Source organism: Crinia signifera, chromosome 5 (assembly GCF_055691185.1).
Source record: "Crinia signifera chromosome 5, ASM5569118v1, whole genome shotgun sequence".
Taxonomy (NCBI): Eukaryota; Metazoa; Chordata; class Amphibia; order Anura; family Myobatrachidae; genus Crinia; species Crinia signifera.
This window is the reverse complement of record NC_139221.1, coordinates 23,826,443-23,848,835: the sequence shown is the minus strand read 5'-3', so window position 1 is coordinate 23,848,835 and position 22,393 is coordinate 23,826,443. Positions and strand designations below refer to the sequence as shown.

At 49.7% G+C, this 22,393-nt stretch overlaps 2 protein-coding genes across 5 annotated transcripts in view; one reads left to right on the top strand and one right to left on the bottom strand.

Annotated features, from left to right (window-relative positions):
• The window catches only part of SYF2 (SYF2 pre-mRNA splicing factor), a 16,077-nt gene extending 6,360 nt beyond the window's left edge, over positions 1–9,717 (bottom strand). Inside the window, exons 1-3 of the mRNA XM_083186786.1 lie at positions 9,590–9,717; positions 8,054–8,155; positions 7,577–7,702 (exon numbers count right to left, since the gene is read on the bottom strand). Of these exons, the coding sequence (XP_083042912.1) occupies positions 7,577–7,702; positions 8,054–8,155; positions 9,590–9,634 (273 nt within the window). The 5' untranslated portion in view covers positions 9,635–9,717. The remainder of the gene's footprint in view (positions 1–7,576; positions 7,703–8,053; positions 8,156–9,589) is intronic.
• The window catches only part of LRRC72 (leucine rich repeat containing 72), a 27,975-nt gene continuing 15,267 nt past the window's right edge, over positions 9,686–22,393 (top strand). For 3 of the 4 annotated variants that reach the window (XM_083186784.1, XM_083186780.1, XM_083186785.1), the window contains exons 1-4: positions 9,686–9,823; positions 13,295–13,368; positions 20,918–20,987; positions 22,200–22,281. In XM_083186784.1, coding sequence (XP_083042910.1) covers positions 9,710–9,823; positions 13,295–13,368; positions 20,918–20,987; positions 22,200–22,281 — 340 coding nt within the window. In that variant the 5' untranslated portion in view covers positions 9,686–9,709. The remainder of the gene's footprint in view (positions 9,824–13,294; positions 13,369–20,917; positions 20,988–22,199; positions 22,282–22,393) is intronic. The other variant, XM_083186781.1, reaches the window with a different exon arrangement.

Here is a 22,393-nt window from a genome sequence, read left to right as displayed (position 1 = left end):
TCTGGATGACACACCAACAGTCGGGACTCCTATGGTCATTAGTCCGACATTGGAATTCCAACTTGACAGGAGCAATTATATAAGAAACGGTTAATAAATAAATATTCTCCCTGGTTGGGGTCCACGACACCCATACAGGGAGAATAGAATAGGTGGAGAGCACTGCGGGCCCTCCCTCTCAGAGTCTCGGCAGTCAGGATTCTGATGTCAGACTCCTGTCAGCTCATTAGGATGTAAGGCAGTGATAGCTGCAAAGACTAAACAAGGGAGATCAACATCATCCTAGCTCGGCATCAATCCTACAGTTGGCAGGGCATTTAGATCATCATATAGTGTTTCTTGGCTTCACCTGTGCATCATACAATAGGCAACAGATGCTTATATGTACACAGCCGTCCCAAGAATATGGCAATTGTGTAAGTATTATAAAGGCCATATTGCCCCCCAATTTTCATAAATACCCTGTCAGTTTTGAACAGTAAATGCATCACTTCTTAGGCCCATTGCAGCCAAGCAGGCGCCCTAAAGCCCTTCGGGATGCGGTAATTTGGTCTACAGCATGATGGTCGACAGTCATTAAGTCAGCACCATTAGGTCAACATGGGAAAAGGTCGATATGGTTCTAGGTCAAAAGGTCATTAGTTCGACAGGTCATTAGTTGGACAATGTCTAGGTCGACATGGGGTTTTTCACTGTTTTTTGAGCCGACAGGCAGTATTTCATGCCCTACCATCCACTAGGGCATGGTGGGAGAATAAAATAGTGTGCCAAGCATAGCGAGGCACCGTGCCCGAAGCATTGCGAGCGCAGCGAGGGGATGCAGTGCGCTTTAAACTGTGACCATGGCGACTATGTTGACATTCGGGTAAAAAAAAAAAGTGAAAAACCGTGTTGACCTTTTGACTGTCGACATACACACTGTCGAACTGATGACTATTCAACCACTTCCCATGTCGACCAACATGCTGTAGACCAAATGATCCCAACCCAAGCCCTTCTCCCTTGGATTAGAGGGTGAGTGGAAATAAAGGGATTTTTGTAAGAACTTACCGTTCGAATCCCTTTCTCTGATATGGTCCTGGTGACACAGCTTCACATTGGGATGTAGGAGGGTCCGCAGGAGCCAGGCACCTATCCTAAAGCTTTTGGAGGGTAGGCTCCTCCCCTACTGCATCCCAGATTCCTCAGTTCAATCTTTCAAAGCCACTGGAATACATTAACTCAGTACAAACACCTGCACATATTATATGCACAATTTTAAATTTAACTTTTCAACCAATTATAACATGAAACATCATGAACACTGGCATACTTACTGAGCGTAAGGGAGGGATCGCTGTGTCACCAGGACCATATCAGAGAAAGGGATTCGAACGGTAAGTTCTTACAAAAATCCCTTTTTCTCTTTCAATGGTCCTGGTGACACAGCTTCACATTGGGACGTTCCAGAGCCGGTCCTTTTGGGTGGGTACGCTCAGGTCTGCAGTTTTCATCACTGCTTGCCCGAATGATGCGTCCACCGACGCGAACTCACGGAACCTATCGAATTTGGCAAAAGTATGAACAGAAGACCAAGTGGCAGCCCTGCAAACCTGCTCAGCTGTTGCCCCATGTCGAACCGCCCAAGAGGTGGCAACCGACCTGGTGGTATGCGCATTAATCCTGGCCGGTACAGGCCTACCAACTTTAGTATATGCAAACGCAATAACAGAGCGCAACCACCTAGCAATGGTCTGCTTAGAAGCAGGCCAACTAAGTTTGTGTATGTCATACAAACCAGTAAAGTATCAGTCTTTCTGACACTCTTAACTCTGTCCACATAAACGCGCAAGACGCGCACAACATCCAAATTCCTTAATTTGTCCCTTTTCCTAACAACCCTCTGGGGGTTGAAACACAGGCAGAACAATCTCCTGATTTAGATGAAAAGCAGAGACTACTTTTAGTAAAAATCTAGGGGTACTGTCCGAAAGGCAGCCCTATCATCATGACATATAAGGGAGGAAGACTTGAAGAACAAAGCAATCAACTCCGATATTTTTTTTTTTTTTTTTTTTTTTTTTTTCTCTGACGCCACCGCCAACAAAAATACCAGCTTCCCTGAAAGGAAACTAATGGTCAACCGACCTTAACGGCTCAAAAGGCGCCTCTTTAAGGTACTCCAGAACCAGAGATAATTCCCCTGGCGCTACTGGTTGGTTGTAGGGAGGTTTCAATAGATAAACCCCCTGCAGGAAGGTCTGTACTTCTGGTTCTAACGCAATCCTTCTTTGGAAAGAAAAATTGACACGGTCGAGATATGTACTCTGAGTGACTGAAGGCCTAACCCAGAGGAAAGGCCCTCCTGTAAAAAACTCCAACAATTTAGCCATTTTAAATCTCGATGTGCGGGACCTCTGTCTTACACACCACCAAATATAGGTCTTCCAGGCCCCAAAATAATTTACAGAAGACACTGACTTTTTGGCTTTCCTCATTGCGTTAACCACCGCCTCTGAGAATACTATATTCCTCAAAATGGCGTTTTCAACAGCCAGACCGTCAAAATTAATCGAGCTGAATCCAGCTGGTTGAACGGTCCTTGTTTTAGAAGGTCTGACCTCAGAGGTAGACGCCACGAGTCCACAGAGAATCTCTGAAGCCTCGAGTACCAGGATCTCCCTGGCCAATCTGGGGCCACTAAAATTACTGGAATTGTCTGGGCCTGTATTGTTTTCAACTCTCTTGCCAGCATTGGAACTGGCGTTAAATCATAAAGAAGATTCCCCTCCCAGGGGATAGTCATGGCATCCACTGCTTCTGCCAGTGGATCCCACGTCCTGTCATACAACCTGGGTACCTGATGGATGAACCTGTATGCCTTCAGGTCCCTATCCGGGGTTTCCCCCTTATTGTAATCTAGTGGAATACTTGTGGATTCAGCCTCCATTTTCCTTCCATCAATTTCTCCCTGCTCAGGAAGTCGGCCTCTATATTCTCCACTCCTGGTATGAAGATTGCTGATAATGCTAGAACATTCTGTTCCGCCCACAAGAAGATTCGGGACACCTCCCACATGGCCAGATTGCTGTGTGTGCCTCCCTGGTGATTCAGATACGCCACGGCTGTGACGTTGTCGGTCTGAATGCCTAAAAGGGAGCTCTTGTAATCTTTTCTCCCGCCAGAGAAAACCTCTTCCACACAGCCCTCAGTTCCAAGATGTTGATCAGTAAGGCAGACTGTAAAGTATCAGTCTTTCTGCTCTAAAGTCCACAAGCCCTGCAGACGCAGGTCCACGACTACTGCCCCTCAGCCTCTGAGACTGGCGTCGGTAGTGACTACCACCCAGCTCCAGGACTGCAGGGACCGACTCCCCCGAAGGGAATCCACCTCCATCCACCATTTTAGGAAGGATCGAGTTTCTGAAAACAACACCATTTGTTCTGACCTCATGGTCTGAGTGTTCCCTGTCCACTGGGACACTCTAGAGTGGAACCTGGTGAACTGTAACGTCTCGAAAGACGCCATCATCTTCCCCAGCAGTTTGAGTCACCTCCATACTGCTGTGCTCTGAGACCCTAGGATCTCCTGTACCAAGGCAGCCAGATCCCTGGCCTATGCCTCTGGTAGAAACACCCAATGCAACTGGGTATCCAGACCAATCCCCAAGAATTGGAGTCTCTGTGACGGCACCGTTTTCCGTCAGTCGAAGCACATCCGCCATTTCTGACATTATTTGGTGAATACCCTTGACGCTGTGGCCAGACCAAAAGGCAACGCCTGTAATTACAGGAGAAGGTCTCCTATTGCACACCCCAATAGTTCCGGGTGGATAGGAACCTGCAAGTATGCGTCCTGGACCTTCATGGACGCTAAAAATTCTCCCTGGTCCCGGCTTAGCAGCACAGACCGTAGAGACTCTATTTTGAAATGGTCTACCCACAAAAAGCTATTAATGCCTTTAAGTTTAGGATCAGCTGAAAGACCCGTCTGGTTTGGGCACCAAAAACAGAGTGAAATAAAAGCCTTTTTTCCCTCCGCTCTGGGGACCGGGACTACCACACCCTTCTCTAAAAGAGAATGAGCCGCTCCCAAGAGAGCTGTACGGAGCCGAGCCTCCTTTGGTAGTGGTGTAGGAATGAACCTTCTCGGTGGAAGAACTTTGAAGGGAATCTTTTAACCCTGGGTTATATTTCTAACCCAAGCGTTCCGGTCTAACAGTGCCCCTGCGTCTCTGAACAGTGACAGACGTCCCCCCTCCTTAAACACCGCCGGGCAAAACCCCTGGCAGTATGCGGAGGATTTTTCCTCTCCTATGGTTTCTTATAAAAAGAACCAAATTTTGACTTTGGGGCCTTGCCCCTGGAGGACTGAGACTATCCCTTAAAAGACTGTCCTCAAAAGGACGCACCTCCTCTAGGGGAGGGCCGAAAGGATGGCCTGAAAGCAGAAAACCTTGATGTCTGCTTTGGCTGCAGGGGTAGGCAGGAAAGTGCTTTTTTCCACCTGTGGCCTGCTTATTAATCTCTTCCAGTTGTAAACCAATAACAGCTTTCCTTTAAAAGCAAATGCCTCTAAGCCTTTTTAGACTTGTTATCTGCCTTCCAAGCTATAAGCCAGAGCACTCTCCTGGCATTCCAAACACTGAGGAAACTCTGGCAGCCATTTTGAGAGCTTCCTGCTCAGCCTGAATCACATTTCTGCAGCAGCATTATATTTCTCTGCCTAGTAACAACACACAAAAGACAGTATGTCAACTAGAGCACAGGTCACTGACCCACCAATCCTGGCCTTAGAGACCCAGACTGAAGCCAATCAGAGGACTTGCTTGCTTGAAGGCTTGCACTGGTAGCACAGTTGGTTTTTGACAAGTATACCACAGAAGCCTCTACCACTGGAACTTTCTCCCAGAGGTCTGCATGATCCTCAGGCATGGGATACAGGCTTAACCATCTATTTTGGCATCTAAAGCCTTTTGTCAGGGGTTTTCCAATAAATCTTGTAAACCCTTGTCTGCAGAGAGATATCATTTCCCTCACGCTGTCTCTTAAAAACAACCTTAGCAGGAGTTTTTTACTTCACAGACAAATTCAATGCCTGTTTACAGCAGTAATCAAATCCTCCACCCCTGAGGGTGAGGACTCTTCAGAAACATCACCCTGAACCCAGGGTATGTCTGTGTACTCTCCCTCCTCATCAGCAGCTAATAATGGCACTGAATCAGACCTTTTATGGGTCCCCCCAGAGTAACCATAAAGCTTGTCAAACAAGTAATTTAAACCTGCTGATTCCCTTAGCAGTATCCTGCATGACTTGTATAAGTCAGGATCTGTCTGGGTCCGAGGCAAAGAGCTGGCCGGACTGCTGAGAGAATGGCCCTGGTCTAGGGAAATTACCAGCCATCACTCTGCCTGTCCAGTAATGCACCAAAGCATTTTCCGACCTGTCTCAGGGACTTAGCCCTCGCAAGGTCCGATGCACTACCCTCTGAGGTTCACTCCCCATGGGTTTCACAGCAGCGCATAAAATACAAAAGCCCCCCTTAGGGACAAATTTCAGTGTACAACCACTGCAAGCGCTCATTGCATTAAAGGCTCCCTCCCCCAAAACCACAGACTGTTGCTCAGACATGATGTTCTCAATAACACAGTCACAGCATTAAATGTACATACATTATATACAGTGTACTCAGCCACTTAGCTTTCTGTAGTCTTCAGAATGGGGAAAGCGAAGCCCAGGAAATCCAATCACTCTGTCAGGATCAGTAAGCCAGCTCAGCTCCGCTGCAAGCGTTCTGAATGGCGCCAAAAACAGAGTGAGGGAAGGGACCAAGTCCCTGCTGCTGCGGGGTCTGTGACTTTTGGCGCCAACTACCCCCAGACAGCCGCTCCCATTGTAGGATCTCCTCGTTCCAGTATCTCCCCCTCAGCTGGGGACCACTCGGAACATGCCTGTAACAACACTGCTGTCCTCTCAGTATAGGAGCTCAGTGTGTAAGCTCCGCAGAAAATGGCCGCCGCCATCACGGAGCGCCTGTCCCCCATGATCCCCACCTAGCGTGAAGCCGGTTTCAGAGCGCTCCGGAGCCCAGGCAGCTTCTTAAAAGAAGCTGTAAGCGCTGCACAGGGAGGCCAGACAGCGTCTCCCTCGTGCACAGTGAGCTGACAGGACTCGTTTCTGTCAGCTCCTGCTGCGCTAGCAGTGTGAGGATTCACTAATGAGAATCCTCACACTGTGCCTACCTAGCTAGTGTAGAAGTTAATAAAATAATAAAAACCCTAACTAACTCTACTCCTTCGGCTGCTCCAGCAGCCCTTTAGAATAGCACCCACTCCAGTGGGCACCTAACACGAACTGAGGAATCTGGGATGCAGTAGGGGAGGAGCCTACCCTCCAAAAGCTTTAGGATAGGTGCCTGGCTCCTGCGGACCCTCCTACATCCCAATGTGAAGCTGTGTCACCAGGACCATTGAAAGAGAAATAATATTTCTAAAGACATCACAGTAAAGGCCCCCATAAACTACGCCGACTTGTCCTAAGGACAAGTCGGCCTAATGTCGGCCCCGACTTCCCCCGGCAGCTCCTGATATGATTTGGCACTTGATGTGCCAATTTACACATCGGATCGATTTATCACATGTAAATCCGGGGGAGCTGTGGGAGGGCAGGGTCTGGGGGAGCTTGCAGGCGGGGGGGTCCGTCTGGGGGAGCGGGGACCAGAGACCGGAGAGCAGGGTCCGGTCTGGTCCATGTGTGATGAGAGAGGGTAGTCACCTAGCGGCAGGAGAGGTGGCAGGGATCGGGATCCAGTCCAGCTGCAGGAGGGGAGCACGTCCAGCTGAGACAAGGTAGCGGCAGCTGCAGGCGGGGAGCACGGAGCGCACAACAGAGTCCGGGTAGCGGCGAGCGGGAGAATAGGAAACATCCTATTCAAAAGTCTGGGCAGGCAGGGCGGACGCTGATTGGCTGAGCTCTCGGCCAATCAGCGTCCGCCCAGTCTTTTGAATAGGATGTTTCCTCTTCTCCCGCTCGCCGCTACCCGCACTCTGTTATTATGCACCGTGCGCTCCGTGCTCCCCGCCTGCAGCTGCCGCTACCTGGTCTCCAGTCCACACACTAGCTCACTACCCCTCCTGCAGCTGGACCGGACCCCGCTCCCCACCACCTCTCCTGCCGCTAGGTGACTACCCTCTCTCATCACACATGGACCGGACCCTGCTCTCCGGTCCCCACGCCCACAGACCAGCTCAATGCCGGCTGCACATAAGATTTATCTTATGTGCAGACCGTCCGACATCCAGATCTGATCCGATGCGCACGGGACCGCGCATCGGATCAGATTGGATGTCATACCCTACACGATTTGGGCAATTTCACCCGATTTCTCAGCCCGATCCTCCAGAATCGGGTGAAATCAGGCCCAAATCGTGTAGTGTATGGGGGCCTTAACAGAAGCAAATCAGGTCTGATGGCCACCTATGTATATAAATGCCTGCTGCTGGGCTGTATTTAAAGGGACAATTTAAAGGGCAAAGGTTTCATTTTTCTTAGTTTCTGGGAATAGGAAATGTTTTTCCGAATTTTTCCACAAACTCACTTTTTTCTTTTCGTTCTCCTTCAGCTCCCACTCTGCGCGAGCTTTCCGCGCCTCCCAATTACTCGGTAACTTCTGCCGCTTCTCCTCCTCCAACAGCTCCTTGCGATTTAAATTGGATGCTTCATTCTGCAAAATAGGAGCCGGTATTTAGGTGTGCATTCGTTTCCAGAGGTCTGATATTAATTGTAGGAAGTACTTTTCACAGTGGATAATACAGATCGCTCCCTGCGTTTACTTGTGACATTAGCATCTGGTATATTTTGCATCAACACATATTAGAAGGGGTTGTACCTTTTTGTAGCCGGTCCTTTATTAACCAACCAAGTGTTCATGTGGATCCCCGCCCCCTTTGTTATCCAATAACTGTCACAGAATCGCACACTTATGTGGGTGGTTGGCCCAATCCAGACGGAAAACTGGTATCTGATACGAATGTCTGTCCTGAATGTTAAATATCAGGTGGTGGCGGTCTCTTACCCTTTTTAAGTGAAGCTCTCTAAACTTTCTTAATCTTTCTTCTCTTTTCTGCGCTGCCAGGTCTTCCGCAGATGTAGAGGGCGACTCATCTTCTGAAGAAACCTACAAATTGGAAGCTCATGTCAAATTGATGAGAATAGTACAGTCACTGACCAAACGGCTCTTTAAAAGGACATCTTGGAAATAAATGGTGCTGGATATTTAAGTGAAAAAAAAAAAAAAAAAAAAATCGTGACCAAACATAAGGCGCGCTCTGGAATACAATTCACACCTACTCACTAGGCTGCGAGATTTCGGAGACCAGTGAGCAGGTAAATGGCACCCTGCATGAGAAAAATCTCGCCCACGTGCAGGGCTTCGAATGCATTCGCAGCCATACACGAGGGGAAAAGCATTCCTAATGGAATGGCATTCCCCTCTGTCACAGGTGTGGATCGTTAGGTCTACAGCAACTAGGTCAAAAAGCATTGGGTCGACAGGCAGCAAGGTCAACGTGGGTCTAGGTCGACAGTCAAAATGTCAACATGGGGTTTTTCACTGTTTTTTTTACCCGAATGTCAACATGGACACAGTTTGAAGTGCACCGCATCCGCTCGCAATGCTTCGGGCACGGTGCCTCACTACGCTCGCTATTTTATTCTCCCACTACGCTTTTGTGCATGGTAGGGCATGAAATACTGCCTGTCGGCACATGTTGGCTCAATAAAAAGGTGAAAAACCCCATGTTGACCTTGCCCATTTCGACCTTGTTGCCTCTCGACCTAGTGGTGTCGACCTAGTTTCTGTAGACCTAATGACCGTATCCCCTGTCGTATACACTCACTTGGCGCTGCAAAGGCCGTGGGGAGAGGGAGGGAGGCTGCTGATTTAGTCAGTTGCCCTCCCCCTCAACGGCCAGAAAACGCTGCGTTACTGCCCCCAAACAGCCCCAGGATACCAATCACCCTGAGAGCAGCCAGCAAAAGCTAGCCTAGCAACTGGCGCATGCACACTTTGGACCGTGCACACATGTGGTCGTTCGATAATCGCTCGGCCTATGAATTCTTACTATAGAATCACAAGTCTTAGCTTGCCTTGATATGCTTTGCTGTGGTACCACAAGTCCAAGCAAGCCTTGCAAGCGGTAGTTAACCATGACATGTTCTGGTATAGAACTACAAGCCCCAGTATACAATTTCAATTTGTGCAGTGGTACCATAATTTCCAGTATGCCATGACAATAGATGGCATGAAATCACACATGGCAAGATCTGGTCTGGAACTACCAATTCTAGAAAACAGTAACACTCTGGTACAGTACCATTAAGCCCCAACAGGCCATGACAAGTACCAGCACACCATATCAAACTGTACTGTGTTACTACAAGTGCCAGCTAACCATGACAACCTTTGGGGTCGTACTACAAGTCCCAGAAGGCCATGATAAGCGCTGGTCTTGTATCATTAGCCCCGAGTCGCCATGGAAGGCTCTGGTGAGGTACCACAGGTCCTAGAAAGCCATGACAGGCTCTGGAACTGTATCACAGGCATAATTACCTCGTCTCTCTCTCCCACCACCTCTGTAGCCTCGGCCGCCGCCATTATTGTGTCACCAACAACAACACTTCCGCCCTCACTGAGCTTCACCACACGCGCATCAACTGCCCTTCCCTGCGTATGACGCATTTCCGGCCGCCGTTACCAAGTGACTACAGCAGTGCGCGCTCCCGTCGTCTCCTAGCAACGAAGGAAGCCAAAATGGCGGCGGAGGTGAGTGCAAACTCCTCTGTGGTGAGTGATTGTGGTTGCAGGGGCCCCATTATTGTTACTGTACAATACGTAGCCTCTGCTTAAATGTGTCCCACCATACTGTCACTGATGGTCTCTTACTAAGTATGATGGGGGATAATACTGGGCAATAACCCCTGTACAACCATTATATATATATATCATGTATACGGCAAAGCAGCACTATGTCGACATTCATAATTTCGTCGACAGAATGTTGACCGGTTAAAATATTGACATTAGTGCTAGCGGTACTTCCTCATCTTTGCGGCCACCGCTATGCCAGTTACGTTAGCAGCACCATTGTTTCCTCGCTGGCTCGCATCGCTCGACACACTTCGGGCTTGGTGGCTTGCTCCGCTCCACTTAGCTCGCCACAACTTTACTAAAGGTAATGCATGGTGGTGTGGACACAGGAGGGTGGTGTGGACCCAGGGTGGTGTCAGGGACCCAGGGTGTAAGCGTAAGCGTTGGCCGCAACCGTACAGAACGTAAGTTCCATAGTGGTGGCCGCAAAGATGAGGAAGTACCGGGTTAACATTAGTTTTAACCGTAACCTTAGGGGTAGCGTAAAGGTTAGGTTAAGGTGTAAAGGGCCACGTTAAGGTTAAGGTTAGGGTTAGCGATAGGATTATATAAATCATTTTGACAGTATGGATATACCCAATGTTGACATCACAATAGCACCCCTTTTTTTTAAAGGGGCAATCATTTACAAAGTGAAACCAGGCCTTGACTGATACATTGCAGCTGCTTTATTTCACAGTCCGACAATTACATGGCAGCTGCTATATCTCAGAGGTTGACTGCTACATACTGGCTTCTATATCTCACAGACCGACCGTTACATGGCGGCTGCTTTATCTCACAGACTGACCATTACATGGCAGCTGCTATATCTCACAGACCGACAATTACATGGCGGCTGCTATATCTCAGAGGCTGACTGCTACATACTGGCTTCTATAGCTCACAGACCGACCGTTACATGGTGGCTGCTTTATCTCACATACCGACAATTACATGGCGGCTGCTATATCTCACAGACCGACAATTACATGGTGGCTGCTATATCTCAGAGGCTAACTGCTACATACTGGCTTCTATAGCTCACAGACTGACTGTTACATGGCGGCTGCTTTATCTCACAGACCGACAATTACATGGCAGCTGCTATATCTCAGAGATTGATCACTACATGGCGGCTGCTATATCTCACAGGCCAACCGTTACATGGCAGCTGCTATATCTCACAGACCAACAATTACATGGTGGCTGCTATATCTCACAGGCTGACTGCTACATACTGGCTTATATATCTCACAGACCGACCGTTACATGCCGGCTGCTATATCTCACAGACCGATGGTTACATGCCGACTGCTATATCTCACAGACCACCCGTTACATGCCGACTGCTATATCTCACAGACCGACCGTTACATGCCAACTGCTATATCTCACAGACCGACCGTTACATGCCGACTGCTATATCTCACAGACCGACCGTTACATGCCGACTGCTATATCTCACAGACCGACCGTTACATGCCGGCTGCTATATCTCACAGACTGACCATTACATGTCGGCTGCTATATCTCACAGACCGACCACTGCATTTCATACTAAAGGGGTGAGTCAGAGGTGGATGCAGTAGCAGTGGATCGCTACATATCAGCTGCTATATCTCACAGACTGACCACTACATCCTGGCTGCTATATCTCACAGAATGACTGCTACATGCCGGCTGCTATATCTCCCAGACCGACCATTACATGGCAGCTGCTATATCTCAGAGATTGATCGCTACATGCCGGCTGCTATATCTCACAGGCCAACCATTACATGGCAGCTGCTATATCTCACAGACCGACCGTTACATGCCAACTGCTATATCTCACAGACCGACCGTTACATGCCGACTGCTATATCTCACAGACCGACCGTTACATGCCGGCTGCTATATCTCACAGACCGACCGTTACATGCCGGCTGCTATATCTCACAGACCGACCGTTACATGCTGACTGCTATATCTCACAGACCACCCGTTACATGCCGACTGCTATATCTCACAGACTGACCGTTACATGCCAACTGCTTTATCTCACAGACCGACCGTTACATGCCGACTGCTATATCTCACAGACCGACCGTTACATGCCGACTGCTATATCTCACAGACCGACCGTTACATGCCGGCTGCTATATCTCAGAGATTGATCACTACATGGCGGCTGCTATATCTCACAGACCGACCGTTACATGCAGACTGCTATATCTCACAGACCGACCGTTACATGCCGACTGCTATATCTCACAGACCGACCGTTACATGCCGGCTGCTATATCTCAGAGATTGATCACTACATGGCGGCTGCTATATCTCACAGACCGACCGTTACATGCAGACTGCTATATCTCACAGACCGACCGTTACATGCCAACTGCTATATCTCACAGACCGACCGTTACATGCCGACTGCTATATCTCACAGACCGACCGTTACATGCCGGCTGCTATATCTCACAGACCGACCGTTACATGCCGACTGCTATATCTCACAGACCGACCGTTACATGCCGACTGCTATATCTCACAGACCGACCGTTACATGCCGACTGCTATATCTCACAGACCGACCGTTACATGCCGGCTGCTATATCTCACAGACCGACCGTTACATGCCGGCTGCTATATCTCACAGACCGACCACTGCATTTCATACTAAAGGGGTGAGTCAGAGGTGGATGCAGTAGCAGTGGAGGTGGAGAATGTTTTGTCTGCGGAACACAATGTGACAGACCACCACTACTCCCATATATGGTCCTTATAACTCTAAGGGGTTATTCTGGCTGACTCGCAATGCTGCTCATTCGCAGCCTGGCAAGTCCACCAAATGCCACCGGCCCGCCCCCCCAGACCCCCACCACCCCAGCCCCCCCCGCTCACAGCGCAGATTCGTCCTCACTGGCTGTGAATGGATGTTTAACATCACTGGGCGGTTTGCATGAAACGCTGTGCGTTCCCATGAGGAAATCGGCTGTCCTGCTCACGCACACCCCCAAGCCCGCAATCCTGGGTGCGTGCGCCTGGCGAACACCATGTTCGCCGTGGCCACACACACCCTGCGTCTGCACATGCGCAGATGCAAAACATCGCTCCCCCGTGCGAAGGGACCTAAATAAGGTCCTATGTGTATGTTCATAGCACTAAGAGGCTAAGGGGCAGATTTATTAAGCTTGGAGAAGAAATAAACTCGACATAAAGCAGAGAAAAGGTAAAAGGAGATAAAGCACCAGCCAATCAGCCTCAAACTGTCTTTTTCAAACACAGCTGATTGGCTGGTGCTTTATCTCCTTTTACCTTTTCTCCGCTTTATCTCCAGTTTATCTCTTCTCCAAGCTTAATAAATCTGCCCCTAAGTGCCATATACTGTCAGTAATAACATATATGTAATTCTTGATGCAGATGATAGAAGAGCAGATACAAAAGTGTGCATACAGGACGGACTCTGATGTGTCCGAGCTGTACCTAGGCAGAAGGTAAGTGTCTGCTATACAGTATATATTATATTTTCAGTTATATACAGTATATATTATATCTTCAGTTATATACAGTATATATTATATCTTCAGTTATATACAGTATATATGATATAATGTGTCTTGCCAAATTCTGGGTAACAGTTAATTCAGACAGGGTTGTAGGGCGAGCGTTGCCATCACCCAGGGGTGTGTGGTATGACGCTCAGATAGTCGGGACACAGATAGTCATTAGCGCTCGCCATAGGTTCTATTCTCCACCTATAGGGGTAGTGGACCCCCAGCAGGGAGAATAGCCCCTGTCAGCTGGGATCCTGACTGTCGGCCATTTAACAGTCGAGATTCTGATGTTGGACTAATGACCATCGGAATCCCGGCTGACGGAGCGTCCACTGGCACCCTACCAGGGGCCGTGGGAGCGCACAGTTACTGCCCTGCGGCCTCGGCACCTGGCTATCATTGTGCCGGGAACAGACACCTGCAGCCAGTAACACTCAGTCAGCTTTACTTGGAGTGACCCTATAGGCTGGCACCCTGCAGGGGTTACGGCATAGATGAGAGACCAAAGGACGCTATAGGCTGGCACCCTGCAGGGGTTACGGTATAGATGAGAGACCAAAGGATGCTATAGGCTGGCACCCTGCAGGGGTTACGGTATAGATGAGAGACCAAAGGATGCTATAGGCTGGCACCCTGCAGGGGTTACAGTATAGATGAGAGACCAAAGGATGCTATAGGCTGGCACCCTGCAGGGGTTACGGTATAGATGAGAGACCAAAGGATGCTATAGGCTGACACCCTGCAGGGGTTACGGTATAGATGAGAGACCAAAGGACGCTATAGGCTGACACCCTGCAGGGGTTACGGTATAGATGAGAGACCAAAGGATGCTATAGGCTGGCACCCTGCAGGGGTTACAGTATAGATGAGAGACCAAAGGATGCTATAGGCAGGCACCCTGCAGGGGTTACGGTATAGATGAGAGACCAAAGGATGCTATAGGCTTGCACCCTGCAGGGGTTACGGTACAGATGAGAGACCAAAGGATGCTATAGGCTGGCACCCTGCAGGGGTTACGGTATAGATGAGAGACCAAAGGATGCTATAGGCTGGCACCCTGCAGGGGTTACGGTATAGATGAGAGACCAAAGGACGCTATAGGCTGGCACCCTGCAGGGGTTACGGTATAGACGAGAGACCAAAGGATGCTATAGGCAGGCACCCTGCAGGGGTTACGGTATAGACGAGAGACCAAAGGATGCTATAGGCTGGCACCCTGCAGGGGTTACGGTATAGACGAGAGACCAAAGGATGCTATAGGCTGGCACCCTGCAGGGGTTACGGTATAGATGAGAGACCAAAGGATGCTATAGGCTGACACCCTGCAGGGGTTACGGTATAGATGAGAGACCAAAGGATGCTATAGGCTGGCACCCTGCAGGGGTTACGGTATAGACGAGAGACCAAAGGATGCTATAGGCTGGCACCCTGCAGGGGTTACAGTATAGATGAGAGACCAAAGGATGCTATAGGCTGGCACCCTGCAGGGGTTACGGTATAGATGAGAGACCAAAGGATGCTATAGGCTGGCACCCTGCAGGGGTTACGGTATAGATGAGAGGCCAAAGGATGCTATAGGCTGGCACCCTGCAGGGGTTACGGTATAGATGAGAGACCAAAGGATGCTATAGGCTGGCACCCTGCAGGGGTTACGGTATAGATGAGAGACCAAAGGATGCTATAGGCTGGCACCCTGCAGGGGTTACGGTATAGATGAGAGACCAAAGGATGCTATAGGCTGGCACCCTGCAGGGGTTACGGAATAGATGAGAGACCAAAGGATGCTATAGGCTGGCACCCTGCAGGGGTTACGGTATAGATGAGAGACCAAAGGATGCTATAGGCAGGCACCCTGCAGGGGTTACGGTATAGATGAGAGACCAAAGGATGCTATAGGCTGGCACCCTGCAGGGGTTACGGTATAGATGAGAGACCAAAGGATGCTATAGGCTGGCACCCTGCAGGGGTTACGGTATAGATGAGAGACCAAAGGATGCTATAGGCTGGCACCCTGCAGGGGTTACGGTATAGATGAGAGACCAAAGGATGCTATAGGCTGGCACCCTGCAGGGGTTACGGTATAGATGAGAGACCAAAGGATGCTATAGGCTGGCACCCTGCAGGGGTTACGGTATAGATGAGAGACCAAAGGATGCTATAGGCTGGCACCCTGCAGGGGTTACGGTATAGATGAGAGACCAAAGGACGCTATAGGCTGGCACCCTGCAGGGGTTACGGTATAGATGAGAGACCAAAGGATGCTATAGGCTGGCACCCTGCAGGGGTTACGGTATAGATGAGAGACCAAAGGATGCTATAGGCTGGCACCCTGCAGGGGTTACGGAATAGATGAGAGACCAAAGGATGCTATAGGCTGGCACCCTGCAGGGGTTACGGTATAGATGAGAGACCAAAGGATGCTATAGGCAGGCACCCTGCAGGGGTTACAAAATAGATGAGAGACCAAAGGATGCTATAGGCTGGCACCCTGCAGGGGTTACGGTATAGATGAGAGACCAAAGGATGCTATAGGCTGGCACCCTGCAGGGGTTACGGTATAGATGAGAGACCAAAGGATGCTATAGGCTGGCACCCTGCAGGGGTTACGGTATAGATGAGAGACCAAAGGATGCTATAGGCTGGCACCCTGCAGGGGTTACGGTATAGATGAGAGACCAAAGGATGCTAGAGGCTGGCACCCTGCAGGGGTTACGGTATAGATGAGAGACCAAAGGACGCTATAGGCTGGCACCCTGCAGGGGTTACGGTATAGATGAGAGACCAAAGGATGCTATAGGCTGGCACCCTGCAGGGGTTACGGTATAGATGAGAGACCAAAGGATGCTATAGGCTGGCACCCTGCAGGGGTTACGGTATAGATGAGAGACCAAAGGATGCTATAGGCTGGCACCCTGCAGGGGTTACGGTATAGATGAGAGACCAAAGGACGCTATAGGCTGGCACCCTGCAGGGGTTACGGTATAGATGAGAGACCAAAGGATGCTATAGGCTGACACCCTGCAGGGGTTATGGTATAGATGAGAGACCAAAGGATGCTATAGGCTGGCACCCTGCAGGGGTTACGGTATAGATGAGAGACCAAAGGATGCTAGAGGCTGGCACCCTGCAGGGGTTACGGTATAGATGAGAGACCAAAGGACGCTATAGGCTGGCACCCTGCAGGGGTTACGGTATAGATGAGAGACCAAAGGACACTATAGGCTGACACCCTGCAGGGGTTATGGTATAGATGAGAGACCAAAGGATGCTATAGGCTGGCACCCTGCAGGGGTTACGGTATAGATGAGAGACCAAAGGATGCTATAGGCTGACACCCTGCAGGGGTTACGGTATAGATGAGAGACCAAAGGATGCTATAGGCTGGCACCCTGCAGGGGTTACGGTATAGATGAGAGACCAAAGGATGCTATAGGCTGGCACCCTGCAGGGGTTACGGTATAGATGAGAGACCAAAGGACGCTATAGGCTGACACCCTGCAGGGGTTACGGTATAGATGAGAGACCAAAGGATGCTATAGGCTGGCACCCTGCAGGGGTTACGGTATAGATGAGAGACCAAAGGATGCTATAGGCTGGCACCCTGCAGGGGTTACGGTATAGATGAGAGACCAAAGGATGCTATAGGCTGGCACCCTGCAGGGGTTACTGTATAGATGAGAGACCAAAGGATGCTATAGGCTGGCACCCTGCAGGGGTTACGGTATAGATGAGAGACCAAAGGATGCTATAGGCTGGCACCCTGCAGTGGTTACGGTATAGATGAGAGACCAAAGGACGCTATAGGCTGGCACCCTGCAGGGGTTACGGTATAGATGAGAGACCAAAGGATGCTATAGGCTGGCACCCTGCAGGGGTTACGGTATAGATGAGAGACCAAAGGATGCTATAGGCTGGCACCCTGCAGGGGTTACGGTATAGATGAGAGACCAAAGGACGCTATAGGCTGGCACCCTGCAGGGGTTACGGTATAGATGAGAGACCAAAGGATGCTATAGGCTGACACCCTGCAGGGGTTACGGTATAGATGAGAGACCAAAGGATGCTATAGGCAGGCACCCTGCAGGGGTTACGGTATAGATGAGAGACCAAAGGACGCTATAGGCTGACACCCTGCAGGGGTTACGGTATAGATGAGAGACCAAAGGACGCTATAGGCTGGCACCCTGCAGGGGTTACGGTATAGATGAGAGACCAAAGGATGCTATAGGCTGGCACCCTGCAGGGGTTACGGTATAGATGAGAGACCAAAGGATGCTATAGGCTGGCACCCTGCAGGGGTTACGGTATAGATGAGAGACCAAAGGATGCTAGAGGCTGGCACCCTGCAGGGGTTACGGTATAGATGAGAGACCAAAGGACGCTATAGGCTGGCACCCTGCAGGGGTTACGGTATAGATGAGAGACCAAAGGACGCTATAGGCTGACACCCTGCAGGGGTTACGGTATAGATGAGAGACCAAAGGACGCTATAGGCTGGCACCCTGCAGGGGTTACGGTATAGATGAGAGACCAAAGGATGCTATAGGCTGGCACCCTGCAGGGTTACGGTATAGATGAGAGAACAAAGGATGCTATAGGCTGGCACCCTGCAGGGGTTACGGTATAGATGAGAGACCAAAGGATGCTATAGGCTGGCACCCTGCAGGGGTTACGGTATAGATGAGAGACCAAAGGACGCTATAGGCTGGCACCCTGCAGGGGTTACGGTATAGATGAGAGACCAAAGGATGCTATAGGCTGGCACCCTGCAGGGGTTAAGGTATAGCTGAGAGACCAAAGGACGCTATAGGCTGGCACCCTGCAGGGGTTACGGTATAGATGAGAGACCATGTCTAGGACGACAGTGAATGGTTGACAATGACTAGGTCCACACCTAAGAATGGTTGACATTGACAGAAGGTTGACACAAGCTTTAGGGTTGACATTATTTTTCACATTTTTTGGGGTGTCTATGTTGACCTATGTTCTCCTTTTATGTCCACTTGTATAGTAAAGTATGGAAAACCACCTTTAAAAAAAAAGTGAAAAACTTATGTCTACCATGTCCATGTAGACCTTACCTTAGGTCGACATTGACAGAAGGTCTACACAAACGTATGTGGACCATTCTCAGGTGCTGATTGACTGTCGTCTGTGACTGATGACCGAGACATTGTCCACCCAGGGACCGTGTACCAGTATGTAGTATGCAGTATGTCCTCCAGAGCATCTGGGCAGCTTTACAGCTTTTCATGCCTTCAGCCCCGCCCCCTCATGTGATGTCACATTTCCGGGGATAGGGCATTTGGGCATTGGCGCCACTTACTGCTTGGGCACCCGATTCAGTAGTCGCCCATTAAGGGCACCGTGAGATGGGAATGGCTTTGGGGGTCAGTAGTGTGGTCGCTAAAAAGGGGACCAGGATGTAGGGATGCCCGGGAGATGCGGGCCGCCCCTGGAGACTGCATTGCTGGCTTCTACACAGTGACAGGAGATGGATTCTGCACGTTATATTACAGTGCATCACCCAGCTACTGGCACTGAGCAGGAGCTGGTACTTTAGCACCCGGATCTGCAATGCCTTTGTGACACCAATGCTTCTGATAGCAGTGCTCTGGTGGTGGATATTCTGTTACTATCTGAAAGGAGTCCTTGTCGCAATAAAGTATATCAGGAGATGAGTGATGTGTCAGTGGGGACAGGGCTGCATGTGACGGGCAGTGACATTATGTGAGGAGGAGAATGGAGGCAGCAGGAAGCCACAGACTGAGAGTTATATAGTGGGAGGAGCAGGGTCCCCAGCAGTACAGAGTATATCAGGAGATGAGTGATGTGTCAGTGGGGACAGGGCTGCATGTGACGGGCAGTGACATTATGTGAGGAGGAGAATGGAGGCAGCATGAAGCCACAGACTGAGAGTTATATAGTGGGAGGAGCAGGGTCCCCAGCAGTACAGAGTATATCAGGAGATGAGTGATGTGTCAGTGAGGACAGGGCTGCATGTGACAGGGGCAGTGACATGATGTGAGGAGGGGAATGGGGGGCAGCAGGAAGTCACAGACTGAGAGTTATATAGTGGGAGGAGCAGGGTCCCCAGCAGCACAGAGTATATCAGGAGATGAGAGATGTGTCAGGGAGGACAGGGCTGCATGTGACAGGGGCAGTGACGTGATGTGAGGAGGGGAATGGAGGCAGCAGGAAGCCACAGACTGAGAGTTATATACTGGGAGTAGCAGGGTCCCCAGCAGCACAGAGTATATCAGGAGATGAGTGATGTGTCAGTGAGGACAGGGCTGCATGTGACAGGGGCAGTGACATGATGTGAGGAGGGGAATGGGGGGCAGCAGGAAGTCACAGACTGAGAGTTATATAGTGGGAGGAGCAGGGTCCCCAGCAGCACAGAGTATATCAGGAGATGAGGGATGTGTCAGGGAGGACAGGGCTGCATGTGACAGGGGCAGTGACGTGATGTGAGGAGGGGAATGGAGGCAGCAGGAAGCCACAGACTGAGAGTTATATACTGGGAGTAGCAGGGTCCCCAGCAGTACAGAGTATATCAGGAGATGAGTGATGTGTCAGTGAGGACAGGGCTGCATGTGACAGGGGCAGTGACATGATGTGAGGAGAGGAATGGAGGCAGCAGGAAGCCACAGACTGAGAGTTATATAGTGGGAGGAGCAGGATCCACAGCAGCACAGAGTATATTTGGAGATGAGTGATGTGTTAGTGGGGACAGGGCTGCATGTGACAGGGGCAGTGACATGATGTGAGGAGGGGAATGGGGGCAGCAGGAAGCCACAGACTGAGAGTTATATAGTGGAAGCAGCAGGGTCCCCAGCAATCCTCTGACCTTCATTATGCCATGTGTACGATTGGGCAATTTATTGAAACTTGACGTAGAACAAACTAAGAGGGTTATTCAGACCTGCACACTGTTGTGCAAATGCCCAGAAAGTTCTATTAGCAAATGACTGCACATGTTTATGGACCGTATCACGCATGCGCAGGCCCAGATAGCGGGAAAAAAATAGCATATAGATCTAATCGCAATGCCCTCGATATTTGACTGACAGGAAGCTGGCGTTTGTGAGTGGTAACCTGACGTTTTCTGGAAGTGTCAGGAAAAACACAGATGCGCCCAAGCATTTTCAGGGAGTGTCTACAACATCAGCTCCGGCCTATAAACTGCTGGGTTGAAAATCGCTCAGTGCAAACACACTGAGCGATTTTCCAGGTGGTGGGCGGCTTTCCGTAGCAGGACGCTATAGAAAGCCGTCCACCCCTTCGCTCATCTGCTGGTAATACCAGCAAATAAGCAGCGGTGTCCGGCGATGCTGCGGGAGCACGCATCAGCGCTCACCACACATCGCTGCCCCGCACACACTGAGCTAAAAGCAGCTCACGTGACAGAACTGGCTTTCAGCTCAAAGTCACCCAGTGTGTATGGAACTTTAGCCTTAAACTCTTTTCATTGTTTATTTCCTTACAGGGGACTGAAAGAAGTTACCGACCTTTCAAGGTTCCGTATGTTAAAATATTTATGGCTTAACCACAACAAGGTAATAAAATAAATACATTTTGTGTGTGTGTGTGTTATTAGTAAGGCAATTTATCAGAGGCATCACATGTGACGCAAACACCTGAACATTGCGCATATAGATATAGAAGATAAAGGCTGAAGGGTCTGTCCGTGGGGGGGCAAATCGAAACTAAGCTATGTGCTAAGTGTCTGGCTGTGGTGCTTGAGGTTGTGAGTTCAAGTCCTCTGCACGGCAGTAGCTTGAGTCTGTCTTTGGATCTAGCAATAATTTAAAAGGTAAATTCAACCTGGTTTAACATTTGGGTACTTGTTTCCTAGCACGTCGCCCATCGCATTGTATACCATAACACTAATTAAGGTATACGATGGTATGTGATGCGATGCGATGTTGTACAATAAAATATTGCATCGCATCGTATGGCATACGATGTGATCGTATACGATTTTTGATTGTACAAGCACCATGATGGGTCCTTACAATGTGAAATAGCCCCCCATAGTCAACTCCACCTCCAGGATCAACGCCAACCCGAAGCATGGCGAGCCCGCGAGGGGCAGCGGTACGCGTCCTCCGACCTTTTCACACCCCCACTATCCACGTCGGCGTGGAGTTGATTTTAGATAGTGTGGCGAGCGCAGCGATCCCGAAGTGTGGCGAGCGCAGCGAGAGGATGCGTAATACGAGCACGAAGCGTGGCGAGCGGACGCGCAATACATGTAACGTAATCCGTGTCCCCTTGCGGGGCTCGCTGCGCTCGCCACACAATCTAAGATCAACTCCAGCCCGACGTGGATAGTGGGGGTATGAAAAGGTCGTAGGATGCGTGCCGTTGGCGTTGATTGGGGGCGCCGTGCTAGGAAACAAGTACCAACATGTGTAATGTTTGCCCCTTTAAAACATTGGTAAGACTCACTGGAATCTCACACATTTCTCTTATAGTCAACAACTATGGCTGTGACCCACTGAATGTCTGCACCAATGTATCCAAACCGAGGTCTTCAAGGCAGACTAACAGTTAAAGTTTTAAGGATATCCATACTTAAACACAGTTTGAAATAAAATTAAGTACTGATTAAGTCACCTGTGCTCAAGTATGGTTAGCCTTAAAACTGTTTTACATTACATACCATAGTGTGGCTTAAGGACTGGACTTAAGGCTGGGAACCATTAGAAGAGGTAATAGGATTGTCAGCCAGCTTCCTTATGTTTGCATTGTTTCCTACTTTTCAGATATCAAGGATCAGTTTCCTAGACAATAATTTCCGACTGTCGGAGCTGTACCTGAACCACAATGAGCTGTGTGATATTACAGGTACAGCGTAATGCATTGTGTTCTGCCTTCACTTGTGTATAGTATAGTGTATAGTCATGCGTTTTGTTCTACGTTCTCCTCCTGTACATGTATACAGTGTCGTGCGATGTGT